Source organism: Equus quagga, chromosome 7 (assembly GCF_021613505.1).
Source record: "Equus quagga isolate Etosha38 chromosome 7, UCLA_HA_Equagga_1.0, whole genome shotgun sequence".
NCBI classification, from domain to species: Eukaryota; Metazoa; Chordata; class Mammalia; order Perissodactyla; family Equidae; genus Equus; species Equus quagga.
The window spans coordinates 80,560,202-80,580,577 of NC_060273.1; the positions used below are offsets into that span (position 1 = coordinate 80,560,202).

The 20,376-nt window shown below is 46.5% G+C and overlaps 1 protein-coding gene across 1 annotated transcript in view; it reads left to right on the forward strand.

Moving 5' to 3' along the window:
* KLHL3 (kelch like family member 3) overlaps window positions 1-20,376 on the forward strand; it is a 111,548-nt gene that overhangs the window by 83,801 nt on the left and 7,371 nt on the right. The window contains exons 9-14 of the mRNA XM_046665363.1: window positions 4,834-4,951; window positions 5,351-5,548; window positions 7,100-7,201; window positions 10,452-10,580; window positions 14,150-14,290; window positions 16,595-16,738. Of these exons, the coding sequence (XP_046521319.1) occupies window positions 4,834-4,951; window positions 5,351-5,548; window positions 7,100-7,201; window positions 10,452-10,580; window positions 14,150-14,290; window positions 16,595-16,738 (832 nt within the window). The remainder of the gene's footprint in view (window positions 1-4,833; window positions 4,952-5,350; window positions 5,549-7,099; window positions 7,202-10,451; window positions 10,581-14,149; window positions 14,291-16,594; window positions 16,739-20,376) is intronic.

The following is a 20,376-nucleotide window of genomic DNA, read 5'->3' on the forward strand; positions in this document are numbered from 1 at the left end:
AAGACCACTTTCCTACTCCCTCTCTCTCTGCCGGGTCTTGCGCTCACATAGCTGGTTCTCCGACCTCCACTGTCTCTGCACCTTGGCGGTCGGTCCTTGCCAGGTGCACCTGTTGCTCTGGAACCTGCTGGGACAAGTCTTCCGCCTCGACCTCGACATGCTCCTTCGGATGAACTTTTGGTGTTAGCCCTGCGGCCCCACGCACCAGGGTAAGAGAGACTCTCGCTTCCTGCCCTGGCCCGAGGGACCGACTGGCTGGGCCTGCCTTCTGCCCAGCTCACCGGTCATGGAAGAGAGTTTGGACACACACTCTACTCTTGCCTGATGAAAAAAGTGTGCAGAGCCCAGGTTGTTCCTCTGACCTTAGTGGAGGGTCTAATGACCTATGGGTTAGGGCTAGGGTCTTGATCCACAAGTGCACTGGAAAGCTCTGCTCTGTTCACTGACTGCCCCTTTCCCTGGATAGTCTCTGGTACCTAATGGCTTTCAGACGTAGAGTGGTTGTCATATCGTGAGGCGGGACCAACCTGCCCTCACTCCCACAGTCACACTGGTAGAGTCAGAACCTTCCATGTGAAAGAGATAGTGTTATGTATTTGTTTAAAAACCGTCTTGTCATGCTGGGAGTAAAATTTCCTTCCTAAGGAATCAGGTAGTCTTTCCATGGTCTCGCTAATCTCCCTAAAGTAAATGGCCATTTGACTTTCCAAAATGAGAGTGTTTTCCTTGGGAGTTGTCCGGTAGCCATCTGCCCACCCTCCGCCTCCCAAGTCTAGTCTGGCTCACCCGTGTTCTGTCAACTAGAGTTTTCCATTCATCAGAACTTCTAAAGCATTCAACACAGTGGCCGCTGAGACTTGGGGTCAGGACTCTGAAGTGCCCTTCAAGACTCCCAAGCGCACTGCAGTTTGAGTGATTAAATTATGTTTGGTCTAGCATAATTGTTAGCCTGGAACCAGTTCTTTACTTTATTGTGATTCCCATGTGACCACTGGTAGTTCTTACTCAGGGTTACCTTGAAGGATAAATGTTAAAAATAGTGATCATTAAGTAAGCTGATTTGATTCAGTAATTTCTATTAAAGCATCTTTAGTAGAAAATTAAATCTTTTTAGTAAAATTAAATCTTACTTTACTAAAGATTTAAACCTTTAGTTAATTGGGATTTAAGGGTATTGGGGAAAGAAAGAAATATGCTTATTGGACCCCTTGGGTCTGAGTTTTTCTGGAAATGTAAATTGAGGGCTTGTGGGAGAGAATGGTTCAAGTCTTTTCTTGCCCTGACATCCTGTGGTCTTCTTAAGTAGCTAGAAGTTTATAATTTCAGAGATGTAATCCACGTAGACTTTGGGGAATACTCATTTTTGTCTAATTGGTTGCTAAGATCAGGTATCTATGGAAACAACCATCCATTAGTATTCAAGATAGGACATTTGTTCTTTTTACTCTGCACGATTACGTGACGATGAGCGTAGTGTTCCTTGTATGATGGCTTCTTGCAAGACCTGAAATAGAGACTGGATTTCTTATGCCTGTGAGAGAAGCAGAAAGTACGCCTACTCCTCCCTGTGCCTTGAGCTATCTCCACATTTTCAAAAACCCATGGTCCTACCCCACAAAACCTCATGTTTACTCTTCCCAGATCCTTCTACAAGTTTTGAGTATTAAAAGTCATCTCTCACCAGTGGTTTTATAAGCTCAAAGGCAAGTTTGTTTTGAATACCTTGTCCTGTATTATTTATGTCTTTATACTCAGATTTTACTTTAACATAAAAATTTTTAAATTTCTATAATATTGTTTCTGTGTTACTATGAAAGTTCTCAGTGATCAGTGCTGGATTTTCCCCAATATGAATGAACCTCCCTTCCCCTGGCGGAAGACAGTTTCTTGGGTTTGGTGAGGTCCCTGAAAGCTTTGCCTTTTTTTATTTACAGAAGAAACTTGATAGCTTGTGCAAAGAATAAATAGTCTTTCTTCTGGTGGTTGAGTCAAAAGATGGGAAAAGCTCTCTCTTTTTATTTTGTTCCTTTCCCTCAAATTCTGTCCCAGAATTGTAATCTGGTGTCCAACGTGTCCTAGCCAAAGAACGTGACATTCTGGCCTATTTTTTTATTTTCATTTAACTGCGTATTTTCTTTGTCCATTTAACTCTTTGCATGTGCTATTTACTACTCATTCATTCTTTGTTTCGAATAAATATTTGAGTCCCCACTTTTACCTGGTGCCATAAGGCCCTAGAGTTATCTTGGTGACCGAGGCAGATACATTTGCTCTTGCAGGGCCACTGTCTAGGAGGGGAGATGAGGTCGCCAGATAGTTACATCACAGCATGGGGCAGTTTTAATGGGAGAACACAGGGCGTGTGTGATCTCAGAGAAGGGACTTGTAACTCAGCTTTGGAGGAAGTGATATGTAAACCGACACCTGAAAGATTAGTGAATGTTAAAGTAGAGAGGTCAAAAAGGGGGAAGAATGTTTCAAGGAGAGAGAAGAGCATGTGTTGAGGGTGTTGGGTGCCTGAGATCATTGCAGAAAAAAAACTCAAAATTGGTGTCATTCTCAGTCCCCAAAATCAGATTTCAAAGAAATTCTTTTTAATAGTTTGACTTCATTTCAGCTTTACCAATTCAAAAACAGAAGGACGATGCACGTTCTAGGTGTGTTTATGAACGCAGGGCAAGTCATTTGGCCCTGGAGGAGTAAGTTGGGCATTGTCTTAAGTCTGCTGAGGAACTGTGTTCATCAATATCCCCGTTAACTGCTTATGGACGCCTATCTGAGCAAAGAATTGCAGATGATAAGTAATGTAGACTTCAGCTTCTCTCTGAAAAGGGCTGCTCCTGACACAGAGCAGTGGACCCTCTGAGTCGAGGCATGAACAAAAGTCAAATGCAGAACGTTTATTTCTGGAAGCAGCGGCAGCTCTAGGCCTGGACTACGTGTCCTGGCTTCCCTTGGGATGTCCCAGAAGTCAGAACTGAATTCTGAGCTTTTGAACACTGGCCACCCACATTTGGCCACAGACAGCTGTGGACTAACTGCTGACCAGTGACCACCCACATAGGCAGTGGGTGAGCCTGAATCTGGAATCTTGGGGAATAAACTATAGATTTTGAGCAGTGATTGTCAGCCCTGGTTCTGTCTTCCCATTTAGGGGATAATGTTCACCTGAGGGATGTACTCCTGTGAACTCACACAGATTTTGATGGTCACTCATCTCCCTTAAAATACATTGTGGGGAAGTAAAGAGCACTATGATAATTCATAATGGCAAAAAGTGTTAACGGCACATCATCAGGAAATCGCTATGGCCCATAGGTTAAAACAGTGGTTATCAGAGTCTGAACCTTGGAACAGCAGCATCAGCATCAATGAGGAACTTGTTAGGAATGCAAATTCTAAGTCCCCTTCCAGGCCTACTGAATCAGAAACTCTGGGGTGTTTTGACAGACCCTGAAGGTGATTCTGATGCAGCTGAAGTTTGAGAACCACTGGGGTAAATAAGACAGGCTACAGGTGATGAGAAAACCCTGCGACTTACATAGATTGGCTGCCTGTGACTTCCACCCCCTTTTCTCCACTTAAGAAAGCATCTTGGAAGGCCAGTGAGTGAAAGCGATGTCATTAGGACAGCCATGAATTTACGCAAGTTTATTAAACTATGTAAACTATTGTTAACTTTGGGACTTTAATTTTTATTTATTAATAACGTGGCAGAAGTCACAACAATGGGGATACCACAATTAAATACTGAAGTTCTATGATTGTAGCCAGAACAGTGGCTTTCTTTTTTTTTGCTACACCCTACAGTAAGAAGTAGGTTTAAATTGCTATCCAGGAGACACAACCAGAGCAAATATTTCATGAAATAACACCCTTACTATATTTTCTGTGCTGTTCTCTTAAAAGTGTGCTAGTCACAATCCATTAAATTGATCTCATGACTCACTAATGAAATGTGACCTGCACTTTGAAAAACATGGCTGTAGTGAGCTGTCTTTGCATGGCCCCCATCTCTAGAGCAGGAGACGGGGAGGGCTGGCCTCACCTCTGTGTCAAGTGGACTTGGCTTTCAGTCTCTGTCCTGCGACTCTTAACTGTGTGACCTTGGGCACTTCACCTATGTTCTCTGAGCTTCACTTTCCTCATCTGTCACTGTGGATAATATCTACTTCACAGAGTTGTTGGGACAAGCGAATGACATCATACTTCATGCAGTGACTGGCACTGGTGGCTACAAGCTTACTTGTGCACTACTATCTTACTTAGAACTATTTTTCAGTACATCATCAGTTACATACATTTTTGTGGCAACTACCACAAAGCAGTGTTTACCAAATTTTTCCCCATACTGCAACGAGTAAGTGCCCCCTGCAGTGTATGCATTCAGAAGTGTTTTTGAAGTAATTTTATCTTAAAAATGCATCCAAATTCTGCACTCTATTCCAAAATATATTCAAGCTTTGATATATATTTTGAAATACTTAATTTTGTTATAAAATTTAGTCCCCCTGCCCCAAATCCTTAAGGGCACTGAAGTTGTAGAAGATGCCCCCAGTGGCTGCATATACCCCAACCTAACCCTGAAAACGGGCGTTTGGGAAACCTAAACTTTGTGGTTGTGTTTCTGTGGGAAGATGCTTGTTAGACTTTTCTTGAATATTCATACCTGTTGGTGATTAGGGGCAGCATCTTTGTGTATGTAGTTCTCTAAACTGTCATCTCAGATCACCCACGGACCCTGGGCATTAGCTTATGGAAGTACCACAGATTGGTCACCCATGAATCCGGATGCTGGAGAGACCCAGCTAATGTCTACTTGTCTTTCTGGAGGTCATGATTGTGGTCGGTGGCCAGGCGCCCAAGGCGATCCGCAGTGTGGAGTGCTATGATTTTGAGGAGGAGCGCTGGGACCAGATTGCTGAGCTTCCCTCCAGGAGATGCAGAGCAGGTGAGCAGCACCACCTCTCGTTTCGCAGGCTGCCTTTCCTAGCGTGTCTCTGCTTGGTGCTGAAAGTCACGCACTGCTCTTGTTTCCCCAAACATCTGTGCATTACGGACACCCTTCCTTTCCCCACCTACCCAATTTCTACCTACACCTTCTGGGGTCAGTTCTTATATACTTAGGGACTTCAGGCTAACCAAGTATTTGCTTGAATCAAACAAATTAGAAAAACAAATATGAAAAGAAATCCAATGAGTCCCATAATGACTTCCAAATATCTGAAGTTGGAGATCACCTTTTGTGGTGAATTATTCATGCGCCTGCCTTGCTCCCCCATTGTCCCTCATTGACATGAGTAATTGGTTACCTAAGATGACCTTGATGCCTTGGTTTCCTGTCCCTCAGGTGTGGTATTCATGGCTGGCCATGTGTACGCTGTGGGTGGGTTTAATGGCTCACTGCGTGTGCGGACCGTGGACGTGTACGATGGTGTGAAGGACCAGTGGACATCCATCGCCAGCATGCAGGAGCGCCGGAGCACGCTGGGCGCCGCCGTGCTCAACGACCTGCTCTATGCCGTGGGGGGCTTTGATGGCAGTACTGGTAGGTCCTGGATGTGGTCCATGCATGCCAGCCTGGGACACATCCTCCACACAACCCTGGTTTGCTCAGTCAGTTCTTGGGCCAACCTTCTGTCCTTCTGTAACTACTGTCCCAAGGACATACCTATCCTTCCTTCTCTCCCAGCTTGGATGCCAGAGCTAGGCTTTCCTACATGTAGAGCATATAGAGTATGTAATTGCCCACGTGCTGTCATTTCTAGGACTCTAGGAAGGACCTTGCACTCAAGAAGAGGTCCTTTTCTCCTTTTCAGTGTTGGGAACCCATTTGCTCAGAAGACGAAACTTAGAAAAAGGGTGTCTTGGGACTGTAGTCTGAGTGCTCCTTTGAATAGATGAGGGAGCTGAGGTTCAGTTACAGGGAGAGACCCGGCTCGGGCCATGCAGCCTTTGTCCATTGCCATTCTATCGCCTCACTGAAGCTCTGCAAGGCTGTGCCTCTGCAGAAGTGTTCCCTTGCTTCTGGCTTTTATCTAGCTTCAAAGTTGGAATCAGAAACTACTAGTGGACATGGACTTAGAGGGATGATCTCTTCTCCCCTTATATCTCCAGGTGGATGTCTCTGCAGATAGTAACTCTATTAAACTAAGATGATATCCTTTGGCCCCCAGTGATGTGAAAAACAGTATTTTTTACTTCTCTGAATTTTTATTTGTGTCTTTACCAATTGATAACTTTTCCAAGCCTTCTCTTTGCCTCACTCATATAATTCCAGGGTCTCTAGTCCCTCTAGATCCTACTTCTAGTGAGCAAGACCTGGGAATAAAGAGAACAAAGTGGTAGTGAGCCATTGTTTCTTTTAGGAATTGCTTTTGGCTGTTAGCAGAAAACCTCACTAAACTGTGGCTTAAACAAATGTGAGACTTTGTTTTACTCATGAAACAAGAAGTCCAGAGGATGGCAGTTGCTGACTTGGTCCAGTTGCTCAGGGATATTGGTACCACATTCTTTAAGAGTCTCTTGGCCTTATCCTCATGATCACAAGATGGTTGTCATGGCACCAGTGAACGCATTTGTGTTCTGTGTAGCAAGAAGCAGGAAGGGGTAGTACCTGTGTCAGAAAAGCACAGGCTATTTCAGAAATCCCCACCAGACTTCTGCTTAGGTGCATTGACTTTGTATTGGTCACCCCTAGCTTCAGGGGAGTCTGGGAGGGCAAGTTTTCTCTTTACAGCTTCTGAGATAGAGGAAGACAAGGGAAAATAGGGTTGGAATAGGTGTTCAGTGAGGCAAACTTGAGTGGTTTATTCCATTCTGTAGGTTTAGCGATTTATGTTTGCAGGGCAGTTCAGTTATCCCCTGTGCACTCACAGCCTGCCCTGAGTCAGGTCTCAGTGGTCCCCTCAAGTAGACACAGTGCAGATGAGTTTCAGGGAGGCCCCACAGGCTGCACAATGAGGTGGAGGTGGTGCTGAGGTGGAGGGGGCCAGGGTTCCGGCCCCCAGCTCTGCACTCTCTCTGCATCCTCACTGTTTCTTAGCACAGCAGGGTGAGGCCTGGCGCCATAGGACCTCACGAGTCTCTTGTCTCCCAGGCCTAGCGTCGGTGGAAGCCTACAGCTACAAGACCAACGAGTGGTTCTTCGTGGCCCCAATGAACACGCGACGGAGCAGTGTGGGTGTGGGTGTTGTGGAGGGTAAGGAGCCACGGCGGGTGGTGGCTGGTGCCCTGGCTTGTTCCTTTTGTCACTGCTCTGAGTCAGCTCCCAGTGTCCTGATGTAACAGATGAGGAAAGTTGAGACTCAGAGAGGTGAGCGAGCTATTGGGCCAAGGCTAATAAGTGAGTGAGCTGGGTTGAGGGGAGTAGGAACCTAGAGGGCAAACACCAGCCTGTCACTTTGGCTGCTTGTTGATAGCTCTGTTACGCTTGGGAAGGGGAGAAAAATGGGGAAAACAGAGTCCATATATAACCCAGGAGCATCATGTGGAAGGGTGAGAGTTAATCGTTTAATTGATTTTGTCCTCATCTTCCTGTGTTGAACATTAACAGGGTGCTGAGTGAGGTGGGCACCTCTTCCCGGGTCTGAATAGTCAGCCACTGGAGGGCATGTTGCTGGTAGAGTGCTGCTCTAGTCAGGAAAGGTGTGTGGGGTGAGGCAAGAGGGAGGGGTGAGGCCTGGAGCCTGGCTAGACAGTTTGTAAATGTCTTTTACATTCAATTTCTCATTTTGATCCCACAACCCTTCTGAAGGAGATAGGTGGGATTTAGATTTTCTCCATTCTCCGGAAGGGGAAACTGAGTCCCAGAGGAGTAAGTGATGTGCCTCTCATTAGTAAATAGCACAGCCAGTCCTTGAACCCAGGTCTTCTGACTCTTAACCCAGTGCTCTTTCCACTGTGCTACACTCCTTAGACCATTAGGAAGTGCTAATAGGGAGGAATTGTATAAATATGTATGAATTCAACAGATTTAAGCATAGAGTATTATTTGGACTAAGACATTATACTTGTAGGACAACACTGATTCGTTAACCTGTCCTGCAGTGTTAATTTCACTGGAATACCTGTGTAGATGTGTACACAGACATTCTCTCTCTCTCACGTGTGCACACCAGAACACACACACGTGCTTCGGGGAGAGTGTAGCGTGCAGTGAGTTAGACATTAACGGAAAGATTCTTTTCTCTCACCGAATCTCCCAATCTGTACTAGTATTGTGTAGTTTAAAATGTCATTTAAAAGTATGTTATTCTCACACACTGTACAAGTCATCTCAGCGAGGGCAAGGATTTTGTCCTCCTACCAAGATCAATTGTTTCTTGCAATCTCATCCTCCTGGTGGAACAGAAATTGATTTGTCTGCCAAATATAAGTGCTTTGTCTAGCCACCTTTCCATTTCCCGCCTTGTTCCTTAGCCAGGAATATCAGACAATAGAGTAGGGGTTAAAAATAGCAGATCCCTGTTAATACACTCAAGGAGAGACCTTGAGTGGGTATTTTTCCGCTGACGCAGGGTTGGAACAGTCGGTGGGGTTAGAGGAGGTGCCTTCACGGTAGTGATTTGAAATACTCCCCTCGACAGAGGCTTCTGTGAGCATGTTCTGTCGGTGGAGGAAGTGCTGTGTGGAGCATGCGCTGTGGACGCAGAGGACAGACTGGGAATTTGTTTGTCTTGTCCACCCTGACGTTGAAGCTGTTTCGGCTGTGGGTCATCCTGGGGCGGGAGAGAATCCAGTGTACGGCTTTGACGAGGACGTTGAGGGAGAATGTTATGTGGACTCTGCTTCACCGTGGCCTTGTGGATATAGCTCCCCACATTGTCTCCACAGTACTCTCCTCCCTCCCGTCCTCTCCTTACTGTGTCTGTGTAGTCTGAATGACACTGGAAAAAAAACAGTGAAAATCAGGATCGTTTGCTGCTGGCTGCCTGGAAGAATCCCTGCTTTGGGAAGGGGACAGTGAGGCTTGGAGATTGGGCAGAAGCTCCCAACAGAGTGGAGATGGTGTGTGACGGAGAATAAGGTTTTCAGTTGACTGGGGTTGTCCTCAGGAGCTTCTCGTCTCCTCCCCGAGTGGCGTAGGCTTTGACGAGGGGTGGGCAGCCAGGTGGGCAGGTTGTCGCATCCGAGCCAGCACACACCATGAGAGTGGCCTGTACCCTGGAGGAGCTGCCGAGTCAGGATTTTCCCCTCTGGCTTGGGTAGGGGGAGAACCAGGGAGGAGGCGCCCGTTTCTTTTAGAAGGGCCAGTTGACAGGACTGTGGGGCAGAAAACAAAACCAGGCTCAATAATAGAAGAAGAAATATTTTTACCTTTGATGTGACAGTAGTCCTGATGGTAGAGCACAGTTTTGAGCCTGAGAATCTCATTCTAACTAAAAATAATTGCAGATTTTCACATACTAATTGTACTCTTGGTATCACTCCATTAAGAAAGCACATATTGACAAAAAAAATCTTTTGATTAAGTGACTCTGTTGAGTAGATTTGCATTTGCATCTGGCAGTGTTTATTTAGTCTACAGCTAGTGTTTAAGATCCTTGTTATAACTCCATGGTTCCCCAGAGGTCTGAGGCCCACAGGGGAGGTAGGACTCCCCCTGCCACACCTGCACGCGCACACACACACACACACACACACACACACACAGTGAAGAAACCCTCCTACTGTATTCTAAGACTACATATTAAACCCAAAATGTTTGAATCTCTTCTCTGGGAGAGCTCAAATACCAATTTCCTGCCCCTTTGCCCAACCTCACCCCTAACTCCAAGCAGAAATGATGCTCTTAGATAACAGCTTATGATATTCTTATTTTAAAAATAGGTGATGCTGCTTCAGGGTCCTTGTGCATAGCTCAGAGGTCACAAAGGATTCTGCAGATAAATTCTGGTCACCCCAGCCAAGAGTGCACACAGGGCACGCCCACCACACACTCCACCTGCCAGAGTTGTGGCTGGAGGTTGAACCATGGCTAAGACAGGGTTTGGGTTCATGTTGAAGAATATTTTTCCATATTTGTTCTATCTGCTCTTGTGAGCCTTTAGCCAGAAAATTGGCCTGCCTGCCTGTATCTGGGGCCCTGTAGCTTTCCATCTCTTTGGTGCCTTGTTCTGGAGAAGACCTAACACCGTTCACCAGCAAGAATACATTGAGCCCCAGTGGTGCTAGGCCATAGTTTCGCACTGGGTATTTGGAGCGCTTATTTAGAAAGAGTTTCAGTACTGCTTCGAGGAGCTTGGGGCTTAAGAGGAAGTAGAAGGCAGAGATGTGAAGGACGCTTATCCTGGTTGGGGAGTAAGTCAGTAGTCCCTCTGGAGGGATGGGGCCCTGAACTCTGGTGGAGGTGAGGGTGCCCCGCTGGGTTAAAGGTGGAGTTTCAGCTGTTCTCTGGCTCCATGCCAGCGTCCTCAGCACCGCTCTCTCAGCCTCTTTGTCTGTTCCAGGGAAGCTGTATGCTGTCGGGGGTTACGATGGGGCTTCCCGCCAGTGCCTGAGCACTGTGGAGCAGTACAACCCAGCGACCAATGAGTGGACGTATGTGGCAGACATGAGCACCCGCCGCAGTGGCGCAGGTATGGGGGGAGCCTCAGGGTGCAGGCTACGTGGGATTTGCTCACAGGTAGACGTGGAGACCAACAGCTTAACATTATTTTACCTCCCTCTTCTCTCCTTTTAATGCATATAATCCCACTAGCATCTTTGCAGCTTGACACAGACACTTGTAAGTTAACCTTTCCCTGGGGATCACTTTGCTAGAAAATGGATGAGATAATATTCTCTTCATCATCATCCCTTCTGCTTCTGTGGAGGTGTCTGCAGCTCTTGAAAGTGAAGCCTTGCTATGTGCTGAGCCCTGTCCTAATAAGCACTGTCTATGCCTCAATTTATTAATCCTCGCCACAGCCCTAAAGGGTAGACACAATATTAATTTCACTCAACAGGTTTAGGAGGTAAGTCGACCAGGAGTTGAGTGATTTGCCCAGGGTCCTATCATTAGTAAATGGCACAGTCAGGATTCATTAGTAAATGGCACAGGCAGGCTTCATTAGTAAATGGCACAGTCAGGATTCCTGCTAAGGTCTGTCTCACTTCAAAGTTAGCTTTTTGACCCACAAATTATTAGAATCTCATTCTCAGAAGTAGTAAGACAAGCATGCTCTCCCAGTCTTCAGTGGAAAAAGCTTTAGCTTTTTTAGCTTGCCTGTCTTGGGGCTGGAAAGCCAAGCTATTAGTGTTCACATTTGGAGATAAACTTATGTCTTCCCCTGCACCCCAACTTTCCCCACTTCAATCCCCTCCCCTACATGGGAAGAGAATGACCTCCCAAATGTGGGTCACTTCCGCTTCCTGTGGGAAGACTAGGAGCTGTGTGGTCCTTTGGGATTTTCCAGGAAGTGGAGCAACAGCCTCTTCTTCCCTGCTTTGTCTTCCCGCATCATCTTACAGGCCCAAGGGAAGGGGTCTGGAAGGACAGATGGGGGCAGTGGGCAGGTGGGGAGTGGTGACCGATGACCACCCTGGGCCTGGTGGGAAGGCTTTGTGACTCCTGGGAAGGGAAGCCACAACTGGGAGTTTTTCCCCCACAGTGTTTTTCCTTTCTCTTTTTTTATATTTTTGAAGATTGAGTTGTGATCTCATTTTACAGTACCAAACACATGACCACTTCCTCAGCATTCCTTAAAAATTATGCTATTTTAATACTTTTCAAGAACCTGTGTGCTCCCACTGGTTAGAAAAGAAAAAAACTATGTTATTCCATCTAAGAGACATTTATGTTTGGCACGCGGTTTTTAGGGAGCTTGTCTCTGCTGATCCTGACCAGTTGGCCCTTCTGAACATGGAGCAGGTGCCTGGAAGTCAGGAGGTCTGAGCTTTGGTGCTGGGTCTGCTTGAACTTGCCGTGTGATGTTGGACAAGTCTCTTCCCCCTTTCTGGCCTCTGATTCCTCAGGCATGAAATGAGTGGGTTGCAGTAGATGTTCCTGAGGGACCAATTCAATTCACACATCCCATGGTTCTTCTCCCTTCATGGAGCTCTTTTGGTAGTTTTGGTTTATAGGGTCTTGATAGAGTCTTCTTTGTCCTCCCTAGAAACCCTCTGTGTGACTTGAGGTGTGAGAGCAAGTTCAGAGCTCAAGGATGTGGGGCCAGCTGCGCAGGAGTGCAGCAGCACTGAGATGTGTGGCTGCTTCCAGGAGCGTCTCAAGCAGAGGGTGTGGAGGGGCAGCCCCACGTGGAGCTATGTGCGCAGAGCTGCCTCAGGAAGTGCAGGCTCCTCTTGGATGGAGCTGAGGCTATGCTGCTCTGTGTCTGCCAGGCTGCCCAAGGGTTGTTGCTGAGTGGAGACACTCGGCCCTGCTCCTGCCTCTCAGCTGGGCTGGAGGTCCTGGATGGTGACACATCTACTGCCTGTGTCCCGGGGAGGCACCGTGACCTCGATTCAGGGGACCATCTCTCTCCAGAGGTGGATTCTTTCCTCAGGTTACTATCAGAGTCCTGGCCTCAGGCTCCCAGGTTAGCCTTTGTTTGGTGCTTCACGTCCCTAAGATCTGGGGAAGTCTCACCTTTGGAGATGGGGACCCACCTACTTGTCAAGGTGGGTGTTCTTTAGAGGCTGAAGATCCTGTGGCTCTGGGTCCAGGAAACCTCTGGGTGACCATTTGCAGAAGAGGCTGCAAAAGGCCAGTGGTGCCCCTGAGTGCCTGGGAGGCTGCTTGCCTCCACAGCAGGGTGTGGGCAGTGCCAGCAGATGGTGGGGAGGAAAGGAGGCCATCTCTGGGTCCCAGCGTGTGCACAGGGGAGGGGAGGGTGAGGCAGCTTTGGAACACACTGAATTTTATTAAACCCAAGCCCATTAGGTAGCAATTGTTGACGCAACACCACCATCTGCTGTTAGTTCAGGGCAACTGCGAGGAACCACCAGCACACCTGGATAACTGCGTGGGATTTCACTTAGTTTGTCATTCAGACAATGTTTGTTGAGAACCCACTACCCACCATCAGGCACAGGGAAACAGACGTGGTAAGACAGACATGGTCCTTGTCCATATGAAGTTTATATTCCAGACATCCGGTCCTTGGGTCTGAAACCTGGCTGCACGTCCTAACACCTGAGGTACTTTTTCTGACTCCTCAGCGGTGTCTCTGGGAGTGAGGCCCTGGAATCTATCTTTTCAACATCTCCCCAGCGGATTGAGAGGCAGCCTGTCCATGGAGTGGAGTAGTCCATGGTCCACTGGAACCACTGGTCTAGTCCACTGCCTCAGTTTACCAATGGGAACAGTGAGGCCCAGCAAGGGGAAGGTTCACCAGGCGGGCACGTTAGAGACACAGGTCCAGAAACCAGGTGACCCGCCATCTGGTCAGTTGTTCTTTCTAGGGGACTGTGCCACCCTCCTTCATCCTGGCTTTGATTTCCTTGGCTTGTGTTAAAGGATTTTAAAAGGTTGCACCGAAACTGGTAAATGATGCAGTCCTAGCAGTCGGCTCAGGCCCACGAACATGGTGAGTGGTTGAATGTCCCCCGCCGTCTAGGAGGAGAGCATGCGGGCAGAGAGCAGCTTCCGCTTCAGGACAAGCAGGGGTAATGACCCCAGCGCACCTGCCGGGGGCCTAGCTCCATTTTTCACTCTTTTTACTCAAAGAATACGAGGCTGAGGAATAAAAGTAATACAACATTGTAGGAAAACGCGACGAGGTAGAGAGTCAGACGGAGGACAAATGTAATTTTACCACCCGGAAATAACTACTCTTGGTTCTGGTGGATTTCTTTCGGTCTTTTTTCTTTTTGCATATAAACCCTCTCTCCCCATTTTGTACATACATATCTATTATATATTAGATATATATTACATATCTATTATATCTACTTCATATCTTACTCATATTATATATATGTTTCTTTAAATAGAAATGGGGTCCTGTTTGCTTTATATTTCGAGGTTTTCAGGTTGACAGTCTTGTGAGGTGGGCAGGGTGTCATTGTATTTGTCTTAAGATGAGGACACTGAGGTCTAGGGAGACAAAGCAGCACTCCTCATGTCCCCCTGCTGGTGATGGCTGTCCAGGACTGGACACCAGTCCTCCTGGTTTCTGGTCACTGTAGCCAGCCTGAGGCTGGTTCACTGTGCTCTGCCTTTCAGGGGTTGGGGTCCTCAGCGGACAGCTGTATGCCACAGGTGGGCACGACGGGCCCCTGGTGAGGAAGAGCGTTGAGGTTTACGATCCTGGGACAAACACCTGGAAGCAGGTGGCTGACATGAACATGTGCCGGCGCAATGCAGGTAACGTGCTGTTCTCTCCTTCTCCCCTTGGGGGCCGTGGGCCTTTCTCTCTGCAAACGCCAGCTCTAAAGGAGAGGCAGAGGGGAGAGACTCCCAGAGCCTGGGCCTCAGCTTTTGTCCTGAATAGGGAGTGTCCATTTTCCGAGCAGGCTCTAGGCTAAGGGAGGGGAGAGCTTGGAACCCCAAGAGCTAGCCCTAGGGGCCCCCACTTAGGTGCAGATGGTTCCTTCCCTCCCAGTGAAGGATGGTGACTTTCACTGTGCACACATGGACACAGACCCAGAAAAGCCCTCTGGTTGCCATCCGTGTCACCTGCCCATGGCTTTGTTGGGCAGCTAAGCACAGGGCTATGTGGACATGGCCAGACAATGGCACTTGTTTCTATCCTTTCTTTGCCAGTGCCTGGCTGTGCGAGCCTCTCCCTTCCCACCTGAGCCAATCTCCCTCCTTTTAGGGGTAGCCAGGTCCCTGCTTCACTCTCCCGCGGGAGCACGTCCCTTATTCCTCTCTTTGTACTTCCTGTTTCTCCTTCTCTTCCCCTTTCCCTTCCTGTAGGAATGATTTACCTTAGAGTGGTTAGGTTTTTATTCCTGGAACCTGATACCCCTATTAAGCGATTTCCTTTTAGGACTTTGTCCTGTGGGTCACATCCTGTGTTGGAATATCTTACTTTATGCCTAATTACTCTATGAAAGTGTTGGCTTAGCCCAACTTCCCAGGCTGGAAAGACAAACAGGTGACTTTCAGGCAGATTTATTTCCTTTATACTCAAATTACCTGTTTACTAAACCCATTTGTAGCTGACTTGTTGAAAGTGTAAACAGAGGGGTGTTTATTAATTTGCTCATTGCCCAAGCCTGCTGTGATATAACTTGGCATTTGGCCTTAAGCCACATGAGCAAGGAGTTACAGAACCCTCAAGACAGCTGGTCTATCTAGAGTTCGAGAATTAGGTTCAGGTGTAAATGTGTGTATTTATACACGTTCACATATAGATTATTTTTATTTTTATTTTTTTTGAGGAAGATTAGCCCTGAGCTAACATTTGCTGCCAATCCTCCTCTTTTTTGTTGAGGAAGATTGGCCCTGAGCTAACATCCATGCCCATCTTCCTCCACGTTTTAAATGTGGGATGCCTGCCCCAGCATGGCTTGCCAAGCGGCGCCATGTTCGCACCCGGGATCCGAACTGGCGAAACCCGGACCACTGAAGCGGAATGTGCTCCCTTAACCACCGCACCACCGGGTCGGCCCTATTTTTATGTTTTTATAACAAAAATGGAATCACACTGTCATACTGTTTTATCATCTGCCTTTTTAATCTACTTTACAATCTCTCATGAATGTCTTATTATAACACTAAATATATTTACATATTATTTTCAATGGCTAATCATAGTTTAAATAACAAATCTACTATTGGACATTTAGGTTATTTCCATCTTTCCTATAAGTAATGCTTTGGTTATTATAACTGGTCCTTATAGTTAATCAGTGCATGCATCTAAAATTATTTCTTTAGAGTAAAAGGCCAGAAGTGGAATTTTTGAGTCAGAGAGAGCACATGTACTTTTGACACCATCCAGGAAAGGGGTGCCTTTTATACTCTCACTATTTAATCATCTTCAATCCTTTAATGTAATTTTGAAAAGATACACAGCATATTGGATTATGGCCTTTTTAAAATTTTGATGAGCAATAATTACATTTTCCTACTCTTGAGTCCCTGCTGCATGAGGCCTTGCCCCAAAACCAGCTCACTGAGATCAGGGGGTGGGAGGAGTGCCTCGTCCCTGGGCTTTGTGTGTGGGATTAGACCCCAGTCATATAAAGGGATCACAGCTACAACCATTAGCGCCATACAGTATGGATATAACAGGGTTTGTCAGGGAAAAACGTCCAAGCAGAGTGGGAGTAGCGTGCGACAAGTTCCCTGAATTGTCTGATTCCGTAGCTCAGGCTGGATATGGGGAGTCTGCATGGACTGTGGGCGTGTTCTGGTAGAGAGGGGCCCGTCCATAATGCTCTACGTATTTATAGGGTCGGGTCAGGGAGCATCTGTGGGGCCATGTAGCAGTGAAAGCTCCCTGGTCAGAGCAGTGACTTTGTTAGAAAGGGGGATCCTCGGAGCCCAGTGGCTGCTGTCAGTGTGTTCCTCTGTTGAGCAAACTCTCATGGAACCGATTCTCTGCTACCACGAAGGGGAGGGAAACGAGCCTCTGGGGTAATCCAGATTTCTCCCTCCTCCACCTGATCCCTTGTGCTCCTGCTATAATGTCTCCTATGGCTTCTGTTCGATTTCCAGGGGTCTGTGCAGTGAATGGGCTCCTGTATGTGGTTGGAGGGGATGATGGATCCTGCAACTTGGCTTCAGTGGAGTACTACAATCCCGTCACTGACAAGTGGACGCTGCTGCCAACAAACATGAGCACGGGGCGGAGCTACGCAGGTCAGTGTGCTCCATCCCCACCCACGGAGGCTCTGGGCGGGTTCGGTGGGGGAAAGCTTGCTTAATTTGGGACTGAGTACCTCCTCCAGGGATGGCAGATAACTGTCAGATGTCACCACTCCTTCATTCTGTGCCCATGACAGATACCCATAATTAGCACTTGTTTCCCCAGTGAACCTGAATGCAGCCTCTGAATTCTTCTTTTTTCTTTTTCTTTTCTTTTTTTTTGAGGAAGATTAACCCTGAGCTAACTACTGCCAGTCCTCCTCTTTTTGCTGAGGAAGACTGGCCCTGAGCTAACATTCCTGCCCATCTTCTTCTACTTTATCTGTGGGACGCCTACCACAGCGTGGCGTGCCCACTTCCGAACTGGCGAACCCCGGGCTACCGAGAAGCGGAATGTGCGAACTTAACCGCTGCGCCACCGGGCCGGCCCCTGCATTCTTCTTAACACAGTGTTCCAGGGAGTCTCTTCCAGCAAATTTGAGTTGTCATAGAAGGCTTTAGAATTTCATTGCCATTCCTGGTCTGTTTTTTTGCTGGGCTTGGAGATAGAGTAAGATACAGTTCTTGCTTTCCAGAAATTAACTTGGAAAGATAAGACCTGCATACACAAAACAGGAAATGCAAGATGATGTATGCTTAAGTTCTAAGTGGCACTCACTGTACAGGCTTTAGGACATGACAGGTGAGAACTGGCAGAGTCAGGGAACGCCTCCTGGAGGAGATGGGGCTTGATTAAACTTGAGGTGTGTTGCAGTCACGCAGATAGCTGTCCTTTGCTGGTACCCCCTCTGTGAGCCATGGGGCAGTGTGTTAGGTACATCGTATATGGACTGGGACTGCACCCTTCCATGTTCCAGATGATGAAACTGAGGTTTGGAGAGTTTAAGTAACCTGCCCAAGGCCGCACAACTAAAACACGGCAGAGTCAGAATTCAAACCCAGGTCTGACTCCTAAGCCCATTCTCTTTGGACTGCTGCAGCTCAGGGTTAGAGATAAAGCATTCCAGGCAAGAGGCTGGAGGGAGGAGTAAGGCGTGAGGCTGCTGTAGAGGCTTGTTCTTGGGGAATGTGTGTGATGGGATTGGTGAGGTACTGGGAATGGGATCAAAGTTGGTGCTGCTGAGGTCGGGGGTCTGTAGGGATATAAGCAAGCCTATATATCCACGATGTAGCCCAGCTCCTTGTATCTGGTTTTCCAGAAACTGGACTAGTTAGAGCTAACATTTATTTATTGAGTACATACAGTGTGCCAGGCATTATCTTAAGTATTTTACAACCATTATCTCATTCAATCTACACTAGGACTCCAATGGTATTCTTGTTCCCATTTTGTATTAGAAAGGTGAATCATTGCATCTTGTTTGAATGTCAGTGTGAAGGAAAATTGTGCCTTGCAGGCTCAAAGGAGTTTGTATCCTATTCTCTCAACACAAGGCTTCAATTGCAATGAACTTATTTCACTTTTTTCCCCTCATTTAGGATTTTTCTTGAGTAAGTATAAAAGATTTTAGAGGCGTTTTGGTCCTAGAATGATTCTGTTCTCATGGTTAATTATTAAATAACCCAGCACTATCATTTTCTTTTCGAAGCTGTAGTGGGAAGTACAGGGCATTTTCTAGTACAAGGCCGTGAGGCCAGTGAGGGATCCCTGGCTCCACACCTGCCTTCAGGATAGGGGAAGGCTCAGGGGTGAGAGGTTAGAATTTGATCTATGGCCTGAATATTTCATGCCCATTTCTTCATGTCTGCCCACTCCAGAAGTAGGTGGGAAGGAGACAAGGAGATGTGCAATTTGTGTTCAGATCCATTGACTGAGTGAATCTATTATCTTAGAATCTAAGGAAATGTCCTGAAACCCGAAGATTTAGGACAAAGTTATTTAATGGAGCATTATTTATCATAGCAAAAAACTGAGACCTACTTAATGACATGAGGGAAATGCTTACATAAATTGTGGAGAAATTACACAGTGGAAGTGTTTTTAATGTCATGAGAAAATGTTTGTGATGGACTGAGGTTAAGAAAGGAGGATGCAGAGTGCATGAGCCGCGAGAGCTCAGTCAGGTAGCTGCATCACGGGGGTTTGATGCGCTGCTGCTGAAGGAAGTGGATGTGGGAGTCAGATCTGACGTTGCATCCCAGCTCTGCCACTGGCCCTGGGATGTGGGGCAAGGTGACCATAGGACCGAATCTGTTTTCTCATTTGTAAAATGAGAATAAAATTATCCTAAGCTTCTTCGGGCTGTTCTCAGAATGAATTGCAATAATAGTTGGAATGCACTTAGCACAATGCCTGCTTGGCACATAGAAACCACTCGGTAAATGATCATGACTATTATTAAAAGCCAGGAAAAATTCCAAAAAGATAATCGTGATCCTCTTTGTATGAAGGGATTAAAGTTTTTTTCTTTGTGTTCTGCGTTTTCCAAATTTTCCATAATGAGAATATTTTACTTTTATAATCAAAAGATAAAGCTTATATAAAAAAGCAATACAGGAACCTGCTTTTAAAAAAATACTACTTTGTGAAAGAGAAGCCTGGGGTGCAGACAAGATGTCCTCAAGGTCAGGCAATACGTCTGGGGCTGAGAACTCAGGTTCTGCCCGCCTCTGAGCTTTTATGTCTGCACCTTTATTCAGGAATAAGCATGAAATGAATGTCTTAGCAGAATCTCACTGTAGGGTATCCTGGGGTTTCTTTGAGCAATGTTCTCTCAATCTCGTCTTCAACCAGAAGATTTTATAGTCATGGGAATATGTTAAAATAAGGTTCTAGTTACACCTTACCTGTAGGGCTTACTTGTAAGTTAGGATTTTCTTCAGCTGTGGGTACCACAAAAACAGACAGATACTTGCTTAAATAAGGAAGGAGTGTGTTTGTCTCAGGCAGAAAGAAATCCATGGCTGGTCTAGTGGCCCAGACTGTCATTGAAGAATCAGGTCTCTCCTCTCTTTTCTGTTCTGCCAACTTTATCAACAGCTGCTGCTTCCCCTTGGGCCTTGCATGAGCATTCCAGGCAGGACAAGGGACAAAGCCCAAACTGTAGCACTGGCAGGCTGGCATCATTTTCATGGGGGCCAGGACTGGGTCACATGGCACTTCCAGCTGCAAGGTGGGGAAGCTGAACTCATAATTTACCAGTCTCTATTAATAGAGGATAAGTAGAAGGAAGTTGGCTAAATCAGCCTACAGTATCAGTCATATCTCAGTATATTACAGTGAGATTTTAGAGTCATACACGGATTCACAGTTTGCTATTGAGTATGGTTCATCTTGGCTAAAATGGTAACACATACAGACATGTATGGAGTGTTCCATCCCTTTCCTCTTTCCCTTCTGAGTTATTATTGTCACAAATTATTCTTTTCTGTGTTGTTAGTTTGTGACTAAATTGAAATGTTTATAGTTATTTATTTTTTATTTTTTTAAAGATTGGCATCTGAGCTAACAACTGTTGCCAATCTTTTTTTTTCTGCTTTTTTTCTCCCCAAATCCCCCCAGCACATAGTTGTGTATTTTTAGTTGTGGGTCCTTCTAGTTGTGGCATGTGGGACGCCGCCTCAATGTGACCTGACAAGCAGTGCCATGTCCGTGCCCAGGAACTGAACCAGTGAAACCCTGGGCCACTGAA